This window comes from Mustela putorius, unplaced genomic scaffold, assembly GCF_011764305.1.
Source record: "Mustela putorius furo isolate JIRA1106 unplaced genomic scaffold, ASM1176430v1.1 tig00000765_pilon_pilon_pilon, whole genome shotgun sequence".
Classification (NCBI taxonomy): Eukaryota; Metazoa; Chordata; class Mammalia; order Carnivora; family Mustelidae; genus Mustela; species Mustela putorius.
Genome location: NW_025421470.1, coordinates 3413245 through 3435298, shown reverse-complemented (window position 1 = coordinate 3435298; position 22054 = coordinate 3413245). Strand labels below are relative to the sequence as shown.

The window sequence follows — 22054 nt, the reverse complement described above, 5'->3', positions numbered from 1 at the left end:
CTCGCGCCACCCTCCGGAGCGCCGGGCACGGTCTGGGGGAACAAAAGAGGGAGCTGCTCCCCGAGAACCGGATCCTGCTCTGTCCCTGGCGTTCCCCGGGGGACAACAACCCCTCCCGGACCTGCTGGGGAGGGGGCGGCCGATTCCGGGGAGGCAGCCTAGGGACCAGCCTGGATACCTGCAGGCCACCTTTTCCGCACCCTGGACAGAGACCAGGGTGGGGACAGGGACGCGGGTCTCCCGCTCCCGAGGGTGTCAGATCCGTAGGGGACCCCCGGGCGCCGGCAGATGAGTGCTAGACACAGTGACATCACGGGCTTGTCCCAGGGATGGTCCAAAGTCTCCTCTTGCCCCTTTCTTAGAGCTCCATAAACTCACATTAGGGGGGAAAAAAAAAAAAAAACCAACCCCAAATACCCAAAACAACACACTAGCCGCCGACCCATCCAACCTGGGGCCTTTCATTTTTCTGCCTAGCGCCCCGACCTTGCAGTTCGGCACTGACGGACTCGATCCCGGGTCAGATAAAGTACAGACGGGAAGTATTCCGAATCCCACCCACCTCGCCCTCGGTTTCCAGCCCCCTCCCCGCCGTCCGCCTATGGATGTACTACCCTGCTAATTACTCCCCATAGGCTGGGAGCCCACAGCGCGCAGCGCGCACCGGGGTTTCACCCCCAGCCCTCGCCTTATTTCATTTTTAGCATCCTGTGTTTGAAGTCAGCAGGGCTCGGCAGGGTTTGACCGACAGTTACCTCTTGCCTTGAGCCCAAGGAAAAAAAAAAAAAAAAGCGTAGCTGGCTGTCTGCGCATGCGCTCTCTCACCACCGCATCCCAGGCCTCCAAACAGGTTACGGTAGCACACATACCGAGCGTCGCCGGCTCATTATATAATGATTTTGTGTAAACCGATAGAATGGGGCTGCAGGCGTGCTTGGGACGTTGGTGGAGCGGGGGCGGGCAGGGGGAGGGGGGCTCGCCGACCAGGTCCCCTCTGCGGGCATGCCTTGCCTGCCTGCCTTGTCTTCTCAAGCAGGAGGTGGGGGATGGAACCACAGGAAAGGCAGCGCCTCCTCCTGACAGTTGCTTTTATCTGGTCCAACGTTCGGTAACGCCGGGGCCATTCTTCCTTTTACATTTGTGCATCGCTCTGGGATTCCTAAATTATGCTGATCATGGAAAATTCGGGAGGCTATTAGGGTAGCTGTAGGTAAGGAAGGTTTCAGACCTTTTAGGTGCCCGGTAACTCTCTCTTGAAGTCCTTTCAAAGCTGCAAAAGTGGCTTATACATGTGAAAAAACAACAAATCGGAATGTTTTAAGGTATAGATGGTTTTTTCATGTCAGGATTTTTTAGTGCTATGTCCTAGTTTGATGCAGACCCAGGACCCCACTGTTCTGTGCTCACATGGAGACACTAACCACTGGGCTTATTTCTTCAGGGAACATTGTTTTGTTTGAAAAACTGTTTTCCTCCTCAAAAATCTTGTTTTTTTTTTTAGTTTAAAACATTCCACCCAAGTTGTAAACAAAAAGCCCCTGAGAGAGCCCCAGCGTCCTGAACCTTCCCTCACCCCCCGCTCTGGGGTCCCACCTGGGACTGACTGTGCCAGGTGTGAGTCTGGAACAGCTGACTTGGAGGTTGGGCGAAGCTCCTGGCCTTGCGCTGGGCTGGGAGGGGCAGGCACGCGGTCCCAGCAGGGTGGTGGTGTTTGGGGCTGATTGAAGCAGGGTTCAGTGGTGATGAGGTCTTCAATCTAAGTGACCGTACACGGAGTACCTGCCTTTGGCTTAGTTAAGGGTGTGACATGTGGATTATTTCCCCCATGGTAGTAGCCTTGAAGATTCTTGGCTAGTGTTTTCCTCTCAGGTGCCTGGCGTTTCTGCCTTCCAATTGAAGGGTCCACTGGTCTAGGTGGGCACCAAGCCCAGGAGCGACACATGGGAGAGAGAACTGAGAGAGAAGCGTGTGCCCACGCCTGCCACCGGCATCGCCCTCTTCCCTTTCCTCCCTTCTCCATGGGCTGTGGGAAGAAGTTTCTATCTCTCATTGTGTGCCCCTGGGTGAATAGCGTGAACCAGCCTCACAGAGGCCTGGGGGCCTGTTAGAGACCCTCCCCAGCAAAACAGGCATCTCTGTAGGCTTGTATTTCAAGTGAAGTCAGCACGCAAGAAAATATTCTCAGGAACGACAGGCAGCAACAATCCCAGATAGGGTCTCCTCGGCATTCAACACCCGTGAATGGATTTACTATTATTTGCCACTTATTATGCGGCACAAATTGTGTGTGGACGGGGAGGTCGAAGATCCCAGATGCTGGAAAAAAAAATAGGGAAACATACAAAGAAAGGGAACCAATGGGGAGGGAAGATGTATTTGTTTCATTTTTAATGAGCTCAGGAGGCTGAGGACAAGCTAGCTGTAACCTACATTGCCGGCCGCTCTGGTCTGCGGATCCGTTTCCAGAGAGCTGGTCTATTTCAGAATGACAGCCACTGCCTCCCATCATCCAAGGTTTCATGATTTTCTTAATTGGGCAAGGTCATGGGACATCCGTGGAAGAAAGGTGGGTAATGGTATGCGATGCTTGGGTGTCAGGGTTTTTTTGGGGGGTGGGATTATCTGGTTTCCTCAGTTTCTTGTGGCTTTCACTCTAATGGGCATGGGTTGGCATGACCCAGGGTCACGTACAACTTGCCTCTAGAAAGCTAAGCCACATGCAAGTGCTGTTAAGGACACTGGCTGGGCGCGGAGGGGAAGCCGCAGGAGCCGGACCCTGGCTTGGCTACTCACTGACCAGGGGTCTCCGGCAGGAGGCCTTCTCTGTGTCTCAGAGCCCAGCTCTGAACAGAGTGGGAGATGGCGATCCCCCCAGCGGTGTGGAGATAGTAAGAGGCATCCCTTCTGCCGCCTGGAGTTTCCTGGGTCTCGGGCATTGTCGGGCCCGTAGCTCCTGTTGTCTGGGATCACTCACCTGGGATGCGGGAGGCATTATTTCATACTTAAACAGTGAGTCCTTGACTCTGCCTCCTCCCCTCTCTCCCTGATCGGTTTAGTCACCCCGCTTTGTCCTACTGGCCTGTCCGCTTGCCTCCCTCCCCACCGCCACTAGGTGCTTAAGGCCACCGTCACCCTCCCGTCTGCATGTCGCCGCAGGGGATGGTTTGTAATTACAGTTTCTGGTCTGTTACCTCCACTTCAGAACCCGTGGTGCCCCCCACCCCGCAAGACTTCTGGATAAAGGGCAAAACCCTCCACAGGGTTTGCAAGTGCTTCACACGCAGACCCCATGCGTCTCCAGTTCCCTCGGACCCTCCGCCCTCCGTCCTTCCCTACCACCCGGAAGCGGAGCCCCAGCCTCTGAATGTCCCTCAGATCCGATGCTCTGCTCCCTCCTGCCGCTGAGCCTTTGCACATGCTCTTCCCTTGCAGGCGTCCTCCCCCCACCCCACCTGGTCTCATTCTGGCTCTGGCCTCAGGGCATTGTGACTGCCCGCAGCATTCGTGTCTGGGATCCCAACCTGGAATGGGGAGCTTGCTGTCTGCCTGTTGGAGCTGGCTGTTGACCCCCAGGGCTTTGCTGGGGGCTCTCATTCCTGGACGAGTGAGTGAGCAAGAGAAGAGACAGGCTTGGAGTCTGCCTGCTGCAGCCAGGGAGAGTGGCACCATCTGGACGGGCTGTGGCAGCCGGGATGCCAGGGTGGAGGTCCTGGGAGCCACCTCTGGTGGGGAGCCTCTGGATCTCCCTGCTCCCAGCTGAACCCCCCACAGCTGGAGCTGGGGCTGCCTGTAGGATGTAGGTTCGCTTTTACTTGGAGGTGGCTAGTGCGGGGATCACAGGCTTTGAGGGGCAGGCCTGGAGCAGACGGGTGGCGCTCGGCGCCCGCCGTAGGTGCTGGAGTGGTGTTGCGTGTGTCTGCCCGGTGCCCGAAGTCAAGTGTGTGCTGAGCTAGGGCAGGGTCTGCTGTCATTCCTTCAAGGGGCCCCAGCATGGAAGGCAGCGGGCAGAGCTGTGGCAAAGGCCATGTCCCGCAGCACCCCCCCCCACCCCCACCGCAGAGCAGAGGGGCCCTGAGGAATCCGCGGCCAGGCAGACGCAAGCCTTCCTGGCCTCGGCCTCGGGACCGCAGGAACCTACTTCTGTTTGCGTGTGAAATGTTTCACATGTTCGGTGCCAGCAGCAAACCGAGCTTAATTTTCTCAGTTTTACTTGGCACTTGAATTTTTATCCACAGAATGTTATAGTCAGTGAGCTAAGCTTTGATTTGGTTAAGCTTTTCAGAGGTAGGAGATGCCTGGGAAGGCTGTGTGTGTGTGTGTGTGTGTGTGTGTATGTCTTTTACTTAAACAGCAAAGCAACACTTTCAAACATGACGAGAACCCGAAATCCGTGTGCCCACATCACCCCTCGCCCGACGTGTGCTTCTAAATACTCGGAAACTTAGAGCCTGCTGAGATGTTTTTTAAAGATGTATTTGTGTATTATTTTAGAGAGGGGGAGGGGCGGAGGCAGAGGGAGAGAGAATCTCAAGCAGACTCCCGCTGAGCGAGGAGCCCGATGTGAGGCTTGATCTTGCGACCCTTGAGATCATAACCGGAGCTGAAATCAAGAGTCTGACATTTAACCACAGGAGCCACCCAGCTGCCCCAGGCCTCCAAGATTTCCAAGGCTTTCAATACCGTGATGGAAATAACCCCAGCTTTTCAGTGGTGCAGTCAGGGACCCTAAAGAGGGCGCTCGGGTGGGGGGAGAGGGCAGTCCTCCCGCGGGCAGAAGGGCCCGGGATCATTGGCAAGGCTGATCAATGGGCTCTCCCGATATGGTATGCAACCGGATGGAGGAGAGGTGCCAAAGGCCCTCACTTTGGCACTGTGCAACGCTCTCTTTGGACTCGAGAGACAGCCTGGAAAAGCACCACGCAGTCCTTGTCCGCTCCAGGGTGGCTCTGTGTTTTGTACCTGAAGCCCATCGATCTGCTCAGGGTCGCCAAGCTTTTAGATAAAGATGTTCCGTTCTTTGCATAAATACTTTTGGTGCTTGGCATACCTGTATGCTGACTCCCAAGGGAAGCTTCCAGAAGCCGACGTTGCTACGCAGTGTCAGGTCCTCCGCTTGCAGCGGGAGGAACACCTCCTCTTTCGATGACTGGGTTCGGGGATCAGTGCTGCCCCTCGCCTGACTGTAGGGCTCTCAGCAAGCTCCAGAGAGCGTCTGAGTCTGCATTTTGCCGTGTGTACAGCAGAGAGAGCGAGCATCAGCCTTCCCAACGTCCCGTGCTAGGAGGAGGAGACAGTGAGAGGCAGAGCTAGAAGTGAACTGGGAAATCCGCAGGAAGACACAAGGCCGACGCCCGCCCAACCGAGCGGTGCCCGTGGAGCCTCGGCCCTTGGGAAATGTTCTTGAGTTTCCACAGGAAGGCACTAAAACAGCTCATTTTAAGTCAAACGCTCCCAATTACACATTTCTTAGGGGCTCCATGCATCTGTACCTGGTCTTTGAATGAGTGGACTTCGTGTAAAGACATCATTTTCAGGGCAGCCAGTGTTTGACTCTTCGAGACAAGCAAGTCCTTTGTTATAGTTTCGAGAGTCGATCTGAGGATTCCGCAGTGAGATTTTGGTAGATTAGTTTAATCTTCTACCTTAGGCATATAGATATATAGAAATGCAATAGAAGCAGTGATCGCGAGAGATGACCAACCCCTCCCGGTCAGCGCAGGGCGGTGGCTTCCCAAGGGTTGCCGTGGGTCATCGGTGACCCCGAGCCCCATGGCTAGTCCCTGGAGCCCTTCCCTGCGCGGAGCGCCTCACCTCTCTTGTGCTTCCTGCCCGTCTCTTCTAGAATGCCAGCAGTTACTCCGCAGCCATGACGGAGCCCAAGTCCGTGTGCGTCTCGGTGGACGAGGTGGTCTCGGGTAACACGGAGGCTTCGGAGACCGACCTGCTGAACGGGCATCTGAAGAAGGTCGACAACAACCTCACGGAGGCGCAGCGCTTCTCGTCCCTGCCGCGCAGGGCGACTGTGAACATTGAATTCAAGGACCTCTCCTACTCAGTCCCCGAAGGACCCTGGTGGAGGAAGAAAGGTAGGAGGGCTGCTGTGCGCTCGGGGGGGTGCGGGGACGGAGCCTGCCGGGGAGGCGACAGGTGGGCGGGGCCATCGGGGTCTGGAATTCGGGAGGTGGGAGCCTTCCCACTCCCACCGAGGCTGATGCGGCCAGTTTCTTTAATGGCTCTGTGGCCGCCGCGTCCCGGCCTCTAACGCGAAGAGGCTGGGTGAGAGGACTCCCGATTCCCGCCGGCTCTTCCGTCCTGGTTCGACGACAGAGACTCCCGGTCAGCATCCGCGCGTGCTGGCTGCCCCGGTGGCCCGGCCCTCTTCGCTGGGTGCCCTTGATGTTGGTCTCTCGAGAGGGGATGGTTTCTGACTGTTTGGGAGGGAAGGGAAGACAGGGGCTCCCTCCCAAGTTTGGAGGGGCACAAAGTAGCCGGTGACCTAGCGCGGCCTCTCTGGCACCCGATCGTCTGCATTATGAGTGGTGACGAGGGGACATGAATAGACCATTGTCCACTGAGCTGCGGAAAGGAAGACAGAGGACCGGGAGGCTCTGGGGTTCGCCGCGGTTTGCTGCGTGTTCGCCTGGGGGTGGGGGCGGCGACCGACGCCGCTATTTGGAGTTTCCTTAGGCCCCGTGTGTGCTCCTGCGATGGGTTAGGGTTTCCAAAGTGTGTAGAGTTCATGCTTCCCTAAGTTGGCGTTTCTTTGTCCAGCCTGACCTGTTTCTTCCCGTGGACCTGACTCCACGTGTCCCCCTGCTCCGAGCGCCCGTCCTACACCCTCCTTCAGGCGGGTGGGGGGCCGGCTGGGAGAGGGCATGTCCCACGTCCCCCCAGGAACAGCAGCCCGTGGGTTCTAAGGAGCCGTTTCCCAGGACAGGGACGTCTGTGAGGACTCTGGAACAAGAACAGTGACCCAGGTGCCGCTCCTCGTTTTCCGGGATGACCCCACACGACTTCTTTAGTGTTCATTTTCTTCTCCCGCGCTTACCTTCCTTCTGTTCTCCTACTCCCTTGATGCTAAGCTGTTGAGATTGTTGGCGCCGACACACTGGGCTTCCTTGTGACCCCGGTGCTGGACCCTTGATGGACTGGCCCCTGGGACCTGCTCGCCACCCGGGTTGCCAGATGACTTTATTTCTGTTTGTACAACCAGGAACGTGGCCTTCGTCTTATCAATGGCCAAGCGCTCGCTCTTATCAATGGCCTTTGTCTTATCAATGGCAATGGCTTGCATTCTCAGAGCTCGCCCGCCGGTGTTGTAAGGAAAGCAAGCCTGTGCCGGGCTCACGGGTTGGTCCGTCCGTGTGAGCCCATTGACGTTTCAACACAGGCTTCCTTATGACCTTTTCCTTCCCACAGTGAACGAGAAAACTTAGGGAAAACCTCGCCGAGCCACTAGGAGGGCCTCATTGCTTTGGCTTGGTTGGTCTAGACAGAGACCATGGCAGGCCTGCGAGGGTCCGAGGTCGATTTTGGCACATCTGTTACTTGTGGCCGCAGAAACGGCCATGAGGCTCGGATGGGTGTCCCTGAGGCGAGGGTGGCTTGCAGAGCCATGCGAGAAAACAGTGGAAAGAATCTCGGTTTGACGTGCGACACAGCCAGTGTTCGCGGTTTGCAAAATGGAGAACAGCATTTTCTATTCAAGTCAGGGGCTTGTGGATCCCATGCTCTCTCCGTGTTAGAACTGGTCCTGCTAATTGTCCAGGTCAGCCAGTGGTGACGGCTTCTTTATGCGTGAGGGAGGGGCCCCCGCCCCTCCCCAGCCGCCTCCTTGGAGGCTCCGCCCAAGTGGCTTCCAGACAGAAGCTTGCCCTACAGTAACCTGTGTGGGCTCCGGAGGGGAGGAGCAGGAAGTGGGCCCCACGGGACCTGCCGGTGAGTCAGAGATGGTTGGAGCCAGAGGGGAAGAAGGGCAGCCTCGGCCTGCTGTGTCCCAGTTGCTGGCTTCCGAGCCAGCGGGGCCCGAGTCCCTGCCCCCCGCTTCCGCACCTGTTTCCGCTTCGCTCCCCCAGCCCTTCCCCCCGCGGGGTGCCCCATCATTTCCTCTGTTCTCAGGACCCTGAAATTCGGAATTTAGATGGCTTCCCACTCCCCATGAATTTAGGGTGGGAAATACTTCTCACTGAGTAGAAAGGAAACTGAGCGGTGCAGGGGCTCGCCTGGGAGCCTGAGCTCCCCAGCAGGTCCGCCGGGATGCCCCGTGCCTCGCCTCAGGGAGATGGCGCTGCCCCTCCAGACTTCGTGCCCACTCGGCCCTGCGGCTTGGCGGGGTGGCTGCTATATCAGGCTGCGAGCTGCGGCCAGGGAAGCCCAGAGCTCCCAGTAGGCTCAGAATGTGGGGACTGTATCTCCCCGACTAAGAGCCCCCCAGGACAAATCATAAAAGAAGGCACGAAATTTGGAACTGGTCATCTGGGCTGCCCAGGGGAGGTCCCTGGGCGGGGACCTGCCCATCTGCCTTTCCCAGCCCGTTCACCACCTTCTCATGGGTGAGCCCCTCCTTGCTGGGGTCCCGCTCCTTTGCCCTCGGGGTGGGATCCTGCCTTTCCTGCTCTTGTTCCTCTGCCTGTTGGCGATTGCCGCGGCACCCGGCCGTGATTCAGCCAAGCTGAGAAGTCAAACTCAGCCACTCTGCGGGCCCGTGTCTCACGGGGGCCGTTGCATGTCCGGCATCCCCTCTGTGAGAGGCCCCGTGTGGCCAACCTTTGGGGCAGGGGCTCTTTCTCTTACTTCTCTCAGCACATTTGTTTTGCTGACTTTCTTTTTTAAGGCTTACCTACTTCAGAGAGAGAAAGAGCAAGCATGGGGCAGGGGGAAGGACGGGGGGAGAAAGTCTAAGCAGACTCCGTGTTGAGCGTGGAGCCCCACGTGCAGCTCGACCTCATGACCCTGAGATTGTGACCAGAGCAGAAACCCAGAGTCAGACGCTTCACCAACTGCACGGCCCAGGCGCCCCGTGGGGAGGGGGCTTTGTTTAAAATTCAGCTTTCCGTATCGAGCTCCCCGGAGCGATCACACTGGGCCTGGACGCCCTGGCATTTCCAGGACGTGAATTCCTGGAGGGCCCGGCTCCAGGGAACCACAGTGATGGTGCAAGGTCAGAGCCAAGGCCGGACCCGCGGTCCGACTCCTGCTCCAGCTCTCTTCCCATCACAGAGACCCTGGGCCCCTCCGTGTGTTCCAGAGCAGCCTCTTCCTCCCACGGCTTCTCCCAGAACCAGTGCTGGGACCCAACTCGACACAGAACGTGGTAGCCAAGCTTGGCCATGTGATTGGAATAATGTTAGAAACTCCTAACACCATCGTTTTAAAGAGAGTGTCCTAATCCTCGCAAGAAAGGTAGCAGGTAGATGGAATCCGCGGCATCATTGGAAAGATGTCAGGCGCTGGTTCTTTAAAACCCTTAAGCGGGACGATTGCCAAGCACTGAATATGGCATCGAACAAACATCTCTACATTTTCAATTGTCGTAACATTTTCACCATATGATTAATGATGTCTTTGGAGGAAAAACCACATCATATAATAGATTCCTAGTAGAGAACATAATTGTGAAAGGAAGTGTTCTCGGGAGAACCGGTACACCCCAAGGATAATTTCACCGGCTTCTGATGTGGTAATTACTCGCCCCCAAGGAATGCACTCACATAGCACAAGTGGATGGGACAAATGATCTAGAAGAGTGTGGATGTGGGCACACACAAGCCCCCGTGTCGGGGACACGTAGGGACGGTCTGGTCCAGAGGTCCTCATTCGCCCTCACGGTGACTTACTTTGAAAGTGGCTTCCGTTCCTGTAAAGAAGACACCATGTTGGGAATGTTTAGGACCCCCGATTAAGAACAGAATCCCCATCATGAAATTCTCAGGGGAACATGTCACCGCGGGAGGTGACAGGGACGTCTCACACTTAAATAGCACTTGCTGGCATTCAGGGCCGGGTCACACAGGCGCTGTCCGCAGGATGTGACCCATCACGAGGAACAAAGACAGTGCTTGGGGTACTGGAGAACAGTGCTCCCCAAGGAAACCCAGGTCGTTTTTGTCTGGAGAATTAAAGCTGTGCGTGGGGCCCCTTGGCTCAGGGGCCAATTCTGATTGGCCTCTCTCTCTCCCCGTGGGATGCACGAGGTTCACAGATAGGCCCTGAGTCCCAGGAGCACAGAAGATGGAAAAGCGGGTCTGTACAATTTGGGGCCAGGGCCCAATGAGGAACCTGGTAAGCCCCTGGCCCCGAGGCCACGCACTATCAGACCACCATGGCCTGGGGCTGTCGTGACCATCTGATGAAACCATTGGGCAGTACCTCAACTGTTAACGCTGGTGGATGTCCCTTTTAATTGACCTGTGGGGATGTCAGTCCCCTTCACCATTCCCAAGGACCTGGGAAGGATCTCCTGGCCTTGGGACAGGCTCCAGCTGTCCCGTCCCCTCACCAGAGAGGTGAGCTGTGTGCATGGCATGGGTTCACATAAACAGGTGACATGATTCTTAGAAATTATCTACGCCTCCCATGATTACCTGGCGACAGAATTCAGGTCGAGAAGGAAAGGAATTCTACCTGGGGCGCTAGAGAGTTTTCTCCACTGCGCCTCGGCCTGGCACCCGTGTGGTGCACAGACCAGCATGTGGGCTCACTCTGAAACCCTACCTCCCAGCCTCCGCCTCGCTAAATAACCAGGAAGGAGTTAGAACCTTCTGGGCGGATCCACATTGAATTATCCATCCTGCTTTGCGTCTAAGCTTTAAAACGCATTCTCGAATTAAAGTTTGCTTTCTCTTAATTTCCAAAGCTACCTCCCAGGCCCCACCACACAGACAGGCTAAAATGAGTGGAATGCGCCACCAATAAATCCCTTTCAGGAATTCCATTAAGGATAGACTGGATTCCAACCCGGGGCTGGCTGGCTCTGTGCAACCCACAGGGGCAGGGACAGGGAGGGAAGGCCTGGAGAGGAGGACTGTGGGGCTCCGGCGGCGGCTGTGGGCCCTCGGAAGGGTGGGGACTGCTCAGGTTCCAGGGGGTTCAGATAGCCCCCAGCACAAATGAATGAGTTTCATGTGCTCCCTGGGAACCATCATGCTAAAGTGGATTTGGGGGGGGTAGGTACAAAAGAAGATTGTTTTTAATAGTCTGCCTTTGTCTTTGAGACGGTAGGTAGTCTTCTAGGGCAGTGGGATGAACTTATCTATACCTTGCTCCAGGGGCTCGTTGCTTGAGGCTGGGGCGTTTACAAAGGAAGCCCAGTGGCCCTACGTTGCCATGGAGAGACCAGACGCGAGAGCACTCCTCCCTTCTCCTCTGGGGCCAGTTCTTTGGTCCTCAGTCCTTGGTGGCTCCCTCAGGCAGGCAGGTAAGCCGCCCACTCAGGCCCTTTGGTGATGAGGTCTTCTGGAACAGTCTTGATCTTCTGCTTCGTGGGCTTTGAAAACACATTGAGGAGGGACTGGCTTTCCCACAGAATCATAACAGAGGGGTGCATAGCGACCATGTTCAACATCAGAGGGGTGCTAGTTTCCAAGGAGAACGTTAACATCCAAGAGTTTCCATGCTCCTCTTCTGCAGCCGGCAGCCGGCCTGGAAGCCATGCCATCACTAGCTGGGACCTGCAATCTGGTGCCCAAGGAAAGGTGTGGCACCGTCAGGCTGATGGCCCCTGCAGATATGGCTTTGGTGGTCCAGCCAACACTGGCCTTGAGGTTTCCTTTTCTCCTCGGCTTCCATGTCAGGCCACCCTGTCACTTTCCCATCTGCGGCTTCTCTATTAGGGCACGCTCACCTTTTGTCATGTTCCCAGAGTCTGCTTGTCCCTGAGCCATCTGGTCTCTTCGAGGAGACTTTGCAGGGCTGTGCCCTTCTCAGTGGGGTGCTGGTGTCACTGTCTCACTTGTTTAAAGGTATCAGTGCCACCCTTGTTTTCACCTGCCAGGTGGGTGCCCTCCTGCCTTCCTTTAACACCCCAGAAATGCTCACATCTTGAGAACTGCACATTCTTGAGCTATAAACCCAAACCTAATCTGTCAAGGCAAAGAAATAACCCAAGGTGACATTTTGCTGAACCTGAAACCATTCCTGTTGTTTATAAATTGGCAGAAAGAAACCTTTAGAAACCATACACCCTTTCTTTTTGAGTTCAGTTCTGGAATCAACAGATTTGCTTATTTGAAGGAACAAAGGTAACCACGTGGTCTGGGTAAATGCGACCTGCCCCATCCAGGGGTTTGGAGAAAGGGGGCGGGGCATTCTCTGTCAAATCCAGGCTGACCAGCTTCCAAAACCTTTGAGGGGACGCTTCCCTTCCAATGAAATATATCTGATACTGAGTGTTTGGCTCAGCATACTAGATGAGACACCAAGAGGAGTTTTCAGAGCCAAGGGTGGAGGCTGGCATGCCTGCAGGAAGGCCCTGAGACCCCCCCCACCACCCGCCACTGGCTTCCCTTCTCACTCTGCAGCTGTGTCGTCAGCCACCTGCAGCTCTGTGGGGTAAACGGCATTCCGTGTCAACATCAGGACAGGCCAGAGTGACTTCCAGATTCTTCTTATGCCCAGTTGAGGCCTATACTGAGAGTCCGAATCTTGCAGGCCTACGGGGCCTCTGAGCTCCCTTGGTCTGACCTCCCGCCGGTGGAGCAACTCTTCTCGCCTCCTCCCCCGCCAACAGGATGCCAGCCTCTGTCTGGACACTTGCGACAACCAGGGACTGACATCTGCCCGGGTAGTCAGGTCGTTCGTTGCTCGCACAGTGTAATTCTTAGAAAAGGCTTCTGTCTGTTGCGCTGAAACTGAAACTGACTTGGAATTCATCTGTTGACCCCAGTTCTGCTTTTTGGAACTTTGCAAAAATACTTACAGTCTTGGTCTTGAAATAAGCTCACAAATTAGGAAGAGGAAAATGCCTCACCAAGTACAAAAAATAACCAAGTGCATCAAGACCCAGGGTCACCGGAGAAGGAAAACACAGAAGTATGGGGCCCCTGGAGGGAAGGAGGCTGGAGTCTCGCTTGGGGCTTGGGCATCACCATGGCATCCCTGGGGGCAGGGTAGCGAGCAGAGCTCATGCTCTCCGGCCCTAAACTGAGGAGTGGGGCTTCACAGACGAGGAGGATGTGAGGCCGTCTTTCTGTTTCTTTTATTGTCATAAGGCAACGAAAAGTCCCTTGCCTTCATGTCTCAGTGGCCTATCTTGAAACTGAATCTTTTTAGCGGGAGTTTTGTGGGATTTCTTAGCTGTTATTTCTGCCTTCCCACTTTTTTGGGAGAAGTGTTTGTTTTTTTTAATAAAAAGAAAACTGCCCCCTAAGCCCATGCTGCTGGCTTTAGCGCACTGTCTCCTGGAGGGCTCACGGGAGGGTCTTGGGGGTCTATCAGCACGGACATCTCACCCAGGAGTAAAGGAGGTTTCCAGAGAGACAGATCTCAGATTCAGGGTTTTGTTTTGTTTTTTTTTTTTTTTTGATTTTTGATTTATTTATGTGACAGAGAAATCACAAGTAGATGGAGAGGCAGGCAGAGAGAGAGAGAGAGAAGCAGGCTCCCTGCTGAGCAGAGAGCTCGATCCCAGGACCTTGTGATCATGACCCGAGCCGAAGGCAGCGGCTTAACCCACTGAGCCACCCAGGTGCCCCTCAGATTCAGGTTTAAACCTCAAGTCTACCTGTTTCTCAATGAGCTCCACTGAGAACTCACCTTCTTTTGTCATCTCGTAGGCCCACATCAAACTAACTGTTTGAAACGTTCTTGCCTGTGACATACCCCAGCCCCAGGCCCTGGTGACAGCTGAGGCACCACAGAAGGTCTCCCTGCCTCCCTGGCCAGGCGGTTCCCACATTTCCTACCTGGGCTAGTCTGGGGGAGGGGACAGTTTCCTTTTCTGGCCTGGGTAGGAACTCCAGCCGCCTGGCTGGGGACTGGGCTGAGCATCTCTGCCCGCCCTCACCCTCCGGGATGGGGGTGTCCGGCCAGCTGCCCTCCGCCTGCCCGCTCCTTCCCAGGGCTGCCAGACTGGCTTGTTATCAAACAAAGAGCGGATTCATTCTGGCCAATTTTCACCTGCGCCTTCTCGACAAGGTGAGGCTCTGGCCGCCGGCCTAGAGGAGGCTCTTCGGCGGGCTTCAAATGCGGAGGGAAAACCCATTCCTCTCCTCGGCGGCCGTGCCAAGGCCGACGCCGCAGGGGGGCTGCCCCCGGGGGTGAGGGGCGCGCTCGTCCCTGCGAGACGGCCGGCCGGCCGCCCCTGCGCCCACATGCAGATCTGGCGGCGGGTCTGGTGGAGGCGGCCGGGAGGATTTCCGAGGATTTTCGCGTGCCTGGGGAACCGCACCTTGAGCACCGCAGTTAGAGCCCTACAGGGCCAGGGCCCTAGCGCGCGCGCAGATGCGGGCGGGGCAGGTGCGCGCCGCCGCGCGTGCGCCGTGGCGGCCGCCGCCGGGGCCGCCGCCCGCGCGGGGGTTACTATCGGTCAATGCTCGCGGGTAACCTCGCCGGCTGGCGCGCTGGGCTGCGCGCGGGGCGCTGTTGCTAAGCGGGAGCTGAGCGCGAGCGCAGGGGGGATGCTGCGCCCCCGGGGCCGCCGGGTCTCCGGGTCTCCGCCTCCCCGGGCCCGGCGCCCCATGGCCGCGGGGACCCCGGGCGCGCCGACCCCGGGGGCGCAGACTCGGGGCCCGCCCGGGCCCGCCGAACACTGGCGCGGGGGCCGCGCGCGCCCCTTCCCGGAGCCCGGTTGCGCCCCGGAGCGCGTCCGAAACGGAGCTGATTTATGGAGAGACTCTCCCGGCGACGACGGCTATTTTGATGTCGGCCTGAGCACGACCCGGGGCTCCGCCGGCGTCCGACGGAGAGGGGCCGTGTCTGCGCCCCGGCGGGCGCTCATCCTCCGCCGGGGCAGGCTGCGCGAATTTTCCAGACTTCCCTTTAACGTGGAAGCTGGCGCCATGAGGTCGTTCCCTTTGAGATCACCGACTTCTGAACCCCTGTAAAAGCTTCTTGTCTCCTTTTGTTTCAGGCTCACCCGCAGGTGGGGCGCCGAGAGGGCGGGGCCGGGCAGGTAGGGCGGGAAGCACCTGGCCGCAGACCTGGCGCCCTCCCTCCCCTCAGGTCAGTGCTTAAAAATGAGCAGGGCGGCCGCTGGAGTCCTGGAATTCCCCTTAGGAATCCGGAGCGGGGGATCCAGTAAGCGGGCTGGAATCCGGAGGGCCCGGGCTGCTGAGTCACTTCCAGGCTGGGCGGCAGCCGGGCCAGCAGAAGTAACAGCTGAACTTGACCCTGGGTTTGCTGGAGCATCTAGTACACGTGTTTCCTGAACCCACAAAGGTGATGGTAAATACAGCTTCTGCACTGGACCTGGGAGTGCCAGTGGAATTGAGTGCGGTCCTTCACCCTCCGCCGCGGGACCAGGGCTTTCTCCGCACACGTCTGGCCCTGGTTCCTTTGGGCTGCATTTGCCTGTGTTATGAAACACTAAAACACTAAACACCATGGCTCATATGCTTTGCTCAACCTTTTGGGCTCCCGACCCAATGCAAGGAGACTGGGGACTAACGATTTTTCTCACAGCCTTGGGTTTTACTGGGTTGCTTATTTGATTTTGTGACTGTAGCGCTGACATTTCTGTAAACCGACAAAGGGACCTCCAGAGTTCCCGAGTCTCTGAGGTTCGCTGGGCTAAGGGTAGAATGCACCGGAAGTCAGAGACGGTGGTGGGTAAGTCTCATCACCGTAAATTCTCTTACCGTTCCTGGGGGATTTGCTGGTATGGAGGGTAAAAACTTCTGCAGAGAAGGAAGCGCACATGTCTGATAACTGAGATGTCCTATTGTCGTGAACAGTAACCGCGCACGTTACTAACACAGGATCATACCATATACAAAAGTCTGGTTGAAAAGTGGGGGGCTCAATGGACATGCAAAGGAAGCTTGAGGGTTTCCTGTTTCTAAGAGCTTGTCCAGAAAGTGCCTGTGTCTTCAGTGGTGTGCGCAGTGGGCCTTCTAGCCTAACCTCGGTCTGGTCCTGCTTCCCTTACGTCGTTAACCGATGTGTCACGTGCTCTGGGCCACAGCGCCCCACTTTTCCTGCCTCTCATTTTTACCGGGCTCGGAGAGGAGGACGGTCCCAATCCTCTTGTCTCTGTTCGCAGGAATGTTCTGTGCGTCTCGATTTTGGAACTGGGTATGTCGCAAGGGCTCCCCCTCCTGTTTGTCTCCAGACGGTTCTCTCGGGAGCCCCTCTTCAGACGTTGTCAGGCACAACTGCTCTGTGTTTGCGCGGTCTTGCCCTGCCCCGTGGCCCGTGCCAGGAGCCTACCTTGTCTCCCCAGGTGGGGGGAAGCGTTCCTGCACCCATCCTTCCCTCTGCGGCTTGTGCCTCCGTGCCCTTCTGCCCCCACCGTCCTGGCACGCAGCATACCATTTTGTGTTTTTCTTTTTCTCTGCTTCCTAATGGGGACTACGCCAGTAACCCCTGTCGCAGGACGGCCCGGGCCCTGAGAAGATGGGACACTTGGATCGTCCCTCACTGAATGGAGCCCATGTGCCGCCTCTGGCCGACCACTTAGGAGTAGGGGGTTGGAGCGGGGAGTGGCTGAGGCTCACAGCCGGATGCATTTCAGTGCTGTAGGACAGACGGCCCAAGTGCTGGCTGCTGGGCTCTTGCCCTTGGCTTCATCGAGGATCTTACTCACAAATAAGAACAATGATACCACCGTGTCTGTCTTCCTAGCAAACCACACGGGAAGCTCTCCTTACCATTCCCTTGTGGCTCAGAGCAGCAAGGTCCCCTGTCCCCGCAGCAGAGTGCCCTCCCTTACCCAGGACCCACTATCTCGCGTCCCGACACCCTGGGCTCTCCGCCCTGAGAAGACCGTCGACCAGCACTGGGAGTGTGCCCAGGGGAATTTCTGTACTGTCCCTTCTCGAAGGCCTCCGGGCTTCCTGCTCACGGTTATTATCAGGACTGACCCCCATCATTTCAGAGAGGCAAGCAGATACCTTATTTAAGGCTCATGCATTTCTGTGTGTGAGCTAGGCAGAGGTTCCGTTATTTCTGGGGGGTCTTTCCAGAACGTCCTGCTCGCTGGCTGAGGCGGGTTGCGTCGCCGACGCTATTGACACGGAAGCATCTATGCTGCTGTGACAGGATGGAAATTTCCACCATAGGAACCGTGTTCCCGGCAACATTACACTTCAGAATTTGGCTCAGGCGCGAGGTTCATGTGGGTTATCTGACAAGGGTGTGAGATGTAATCAGGTGCTGGGCATGTTAGTCTTGTGGCTAGCTTTTCATGGCTGCAAACTAGGGACGTTGTGCCCTCTGCTGGCGCACAGGCAGCTACGGTGGGGCCGGCGGCCTCTCAGGCGTGGGTGGGTGGTGATGGGCCGTGGTCTCAGCCTGGCGGCGGCATCACCAGCATGTAGACCTTGCTCTTGCCTTTGCTGACAGTACGTGTGAAATCCTGTTAGGCTGTAGTTTTTGTTAAAAAAAAAAAAAGCATGTTCCTTCCTTTGAGTCATAAGTGAATGTGTAACAAGGCGAATTGCATGATCCGTGGGGCCTCGTGAGAATCTTCCTGTCTCCTCTCTTCCTTTCAATAAAAGGACTGTAGGTCCGGCGCCTTCTAGCAACACACTCTCAGAGGAGGAGGGTTGGGCTTGGGAATGTGGGCTCCGGGATAAGGGCGTGTGTGTCAAAGCCCCGCTCTACCACCTACGACCCGGGCAGCTGGGCGCGTTCCCGTCCCTCTCTGTGAAGGGCCATCGTCATGGCCACCATCGTCCACCCATCGCACTGGATCGGGTAACTTCATCCATAGGAAACACCGTGCCCGACACGTAGTGTTGGCTTTGTTTTGTTTTGTTTTAAGATTTCATTTACTTGGAAGAGAGAGAAAGAGCTGGGAGGGGGGTGGGCATACAGAGGCAGAGGGAGAGAGACAATCCCAAGCAGACTCGTCGCTCCGTGTGGAGCCGGACACGGGGCTCGATCCCATGACCCTGACATCACGACCTGAGCCAAAACCACGAGTTGGATGCTCAACCGACCAAGTCACCTGCCCCCACCCAGCAATAAACAGTAGCTACAATCCTTCTGAATGGTTCTATATGTGATATAATAAATAATAGGTCGGATCAAAGCTGTTTGGTTGTCATTCTAAAACTAAGTTTGAGGCAAAAATCGAGGCTTTAAAAAGTAAGGGCAGCCGACCTGGTTCATGGTGACGTTCAGGGACGTGTCCCAGCTGTGCTGGCGTGACCCTCCCCTCGGCCCTGCGGGAGAGTGGAGGAGAGCCGCATGCGACAGGCACGGTCACAGGTTCTAGGTCTTGTCTTGGAGGGAGGGCTGCGGCCTGGGAGGCCACCTTGGGCTGCAGGCGCCGGGTAGACCAGGTAGGCTGACGGCTTGCCTCGCCACGTCCCCAAAGCCGTGTGGGGCACCGCGTCCACGTCATCGATGATGGAACCCTGTAAGCGACAGGTTCAGAGTTCCTGCAGGGGCCGCGGAGACCCTGGCTGGGATGGAGGCCAGCTTGGCCGACCCCCACGTCCCTCCTCTTTGTCCTCGGTCCTACAAAGCAGATCTGGGGGCCACCCAGGCCCATGGCCACGTTTTGTCAACTCCCTACACGAAAATGTTGCCTTCCTTCACGCATGTGCCCTAAAGCCCTGTTTTCCTGGAGAATGAGACAGTGTGGTCAGAAGAGACTCTCCCAGGAGTGTGCACAGCTCTGGCGGGGGCCCGTGGCCCTCGCTGCCCCGCACGACCCGGGTGGGGGGTGAGAGATGGGCAGTGGAGGAGGGGTAAAGTCAGCCGCTTTGTCACCTGTGTCAGTGGAAAGCAGGGGGTCTGGGGGCCCGGGACAGCCTGGGAGGGCCACCTTCACCATCTGGCGTCCCTACACTCACTGTGACAGCTTCAGGAGTGACGGCCCCTCAGGACGCTGGGCAGCCGGTTTTCATGCAAACTCGTGCAAAATGGACATTCTTCGTTGTCCTGTGCGTGAGCTCGCTGTTCCCTGAAAAGGGAGGACGTGTTGGGCCCGTGTTTCTGTTGGGGTTTTGAAAATCGACAGGGCTTTAGCGGGGTGGGACGGGGGTGCTGGGGCAGCTCCGTGGGCAGCACAGGGCCAGGCCCAGGCTTCTGAGCCGCACGTGGCCCGAGAGAGCCTCTCTGTCCCCTGTTTTCCACTGGGGACCGAAAGCCCCCGTCCTCTGGGGCATCTCTGCAGGGAGAGCTGGCTTCAGGATGCTGCGTAAATTCAGCAAATTTATTATTCTTATTTGAGGGAAGACATGTTAGTTTGTCTCTTCATCTGATCTGGAGATTGGTATTTTAGCACGTGTGTGTACACGTGTGTGTGAATGCGTGAGCTCGCGCGCTGGTTGGAGAGATCATCTGCGCGGGATAGAGAAGGTAAGGTTTCCTCCTGCTTATGTGTCAAACCCAGATAAAGCCTTTATCTGTTGTGAGCTCTGTCGCTGTTGGGTCCCTGCCCTGGCCAGTTCCACCGGGAAACCTAGAGCGAGGGCCGTGTGAAGGGACCTCAGTCTGCTGCAGGCTCCCGGGCACGGCCTCTCGTGGGAGAATGAGGCCAGAGTAGACATGGCGCGGGGTGGGGGTGGGGCTTGTAGGGCTGCAGGACGGGCTGTCGGACCCCGAGCCGCTCCTCGCCCCTCCCGGCGCAGGGCTCCGACACGAGCCTACCTGAGCCATCTGTCAGCATTCAGCAAAACTTGATCAGAACACCGTCACATTTCCAAAATCCCCCGCACCAGCTCTAGGGACTCGGTAAGAAACACGGCAGTTGGCACCGTCCTCACCGCTCCAGTAATCGGCGCACGCACAGCCCCCCGAGCTGCGTCCCCTCCGCGCTGCCTTCCCGGTAGGCGCCGCCTTCCTTTGCAATCCTCACTGCTTTTGCAGCAAAGACACTGAGCATCTTCCTTGAACTTGAGCGTCCTCCCTGGCTCACAGATGGTCGGTTCTGAGTCGCAGAATTGTAATTCGTGATTTAAAAAAATCCTGGGAGCACAGAGGGGGTCCTCATGGTTGGAGTGTGAGGGGGTGATCCCAAGGATTCTCCCCTCTGCGCGAAGGGCAGGGGCTGTCAGGATGATGCCCATTTCCTTGACACAAAATAGTTGATGCTGTAACAGTATCTCTGTTGGAAAAACCTTGCAAGAGCTGGGAGTGACCTTTACCACTGGGGAAGCACCTGTGCCCGCAGAAAGCCCGGAGGTGGAGAAAACCGCCGGCTTGCTGGCAGAGGTGGTGTTTCGGAGAGGGGAGTTGACTCGGCGAGAGTCACACCGGCAGGGACGAGTAGAAACCGGAGTGCGAACTCCCTCACTTCCTGGCCTGCCAGCTGGGGGTGACTTCCAAGTCGGAAGACCTGTGCCTGGCAGGTTCCTGGGTCCCCCAGTCATCGGCCCAGCCCTGCCCCAAAGGTGCAGATCAGCCCCCATCTGGGAGCTGTGTTGGCGGAACCTGGCTCCCCCGGACCGCCTCTGGAGCTCGCTCCGGTCTGTTCTGACGCCCTGTGCTTTGTGCCAGAGCGGATAGGATAGAGCAAACCTTGAGGATCAGAAGGGTTCTGGGACTTCATAGATGGGAAAGTCAAAGGAAATGCAATTTACATGAAGACTTGAGCCTTTTATTGGCTTGTGGGTAAGCTTGATTTATAGGGAAGCGGTCGGGTTGGGGTTTCGAAGTCATGAAGGTCAGGAGGGAGCTGGAAAGTGGCGTTCTTTTCCAGCTGACTTCAGGTGTCCCCGGCAGATAAAGGGGTTACCCGGGGAGGGGAACTGAAGCCCAGTTCCCTTCACGCTACTGCCCACCCCACACTCTTGTGGACAGCGGGGTCTGTTCATTCGTGAGCCAGGCTTGCCGCGTTTCCCACAACCAGGCACAGAGGAGACGCCAACTAGGGGACGGGAAGGGGTCAGGGCAGAGGACAGAGCCGAAACAAAGGCTGTGGGTGAGGCCAGGAGAGGCCCATGAGCCTAGCAGACACCTGGGGCCTCACCAGAGGCAGAGAAGAGGGAGCTGCTGAGGGCTCGGACGTGGCCAGGCCGGGTGGGCCAGCCTGCTGGGAAAACCGGGCAATTCAAGCATTTTCCTTCGACTTCCTGGGCTCCACCTGTCCTGGCGCACCTCCCCAGCCAAGCGTCCGGTGGAACTGGGGTGTGCAAGCCCCAGACAGACCCGTGCCCCCGCCTCTTCTCCCTAGGAACATCCTGGAGTTAGGTCAGGGACGTGGCCCGGGCAGGAGAGCCCCAAGATCCAGGGCAGGTGGGGGAAGCAGCAGGCTAGCCGCAGGGGACAGGGGGCAGGGCACAGGTCACTGTTCCAGGGACAGTGACCCTGACACTGGAGTGGCTCCCGGCAGCTGCGGGTATCGCTCGAGGTGAGTGTTTGGGCCACCCCGCGCTTCGAGGGAGTCCACGTGGGGACTTCCACAGAGGCTGCCTGTACAAGGCAGCTTCTTAGGGGGAGAAAGTCATCCATGGATATGAAACAGCTGTCCGAAGAAGGAAGTATGGCTCGCGAGGCCTTTTCCACATGCGATACTGGCAGAACAATACGGCCGCTCTCATAAATTACCCGTGAACGAACTGAGGGACCTCAGTTCCTGCCAGAAATGTCCACGGAGCTGCGGGGCGGGGAGAAGCCTGTCAGGCAAGGCGTCGACTCCCTGACGGCACGGAATGGGCGGTCCCGTGAGCTTTTTTCCGTCTCTTTCTCATGATTTCTGCCACGGAAAGACATGTCGTCTGGAGACCCAGTGGCACATGCGGGCGCGCGTGCTGGCCGGTGTAACCTGTACACGTATGCTTGCATTTCTACGTGGGTATTTCTTTTCAAGTCAGGTAAAGGCTGGAAAGGTTCGCAGAAGCCAGGCTTCCAGAACACAAGGCCCTGGGCTGGCAGAGTTTGGTTTAAGAGAAATCAGCTTTTGAGATCACACACCATCCCCGCCGCCTCCAAATTCATATCTCCT

The 22054-nt window shown here is 57.0% G+C and overlaps 1 protein-coding gene across 4 annotated transcripts in view; it reads left to right on the top strand.

Moving 5' to 3' along the window:
• ABCG1 (ATP binding cassette subfamily G member 1) overlaps nt 1-22054 on the top strand; it is a 66144-nt gene that overhangs the window by 14160 nt on the left and 29930 nt on the right. For all 4 annotated transcript variants that reach the window (XM_004762206.3, XM_004762205.3, XM_004762204.2 and 1 more), the window contains one exon: nt 5843-6086. In XM_004762206.3, coding sequence (XP_004762263.1) covers nt 5843-6086 — 244 coding nt within the window. The remainder of the gene's footprint in view (nt 1-5842; nt 6087-22054) is intronic.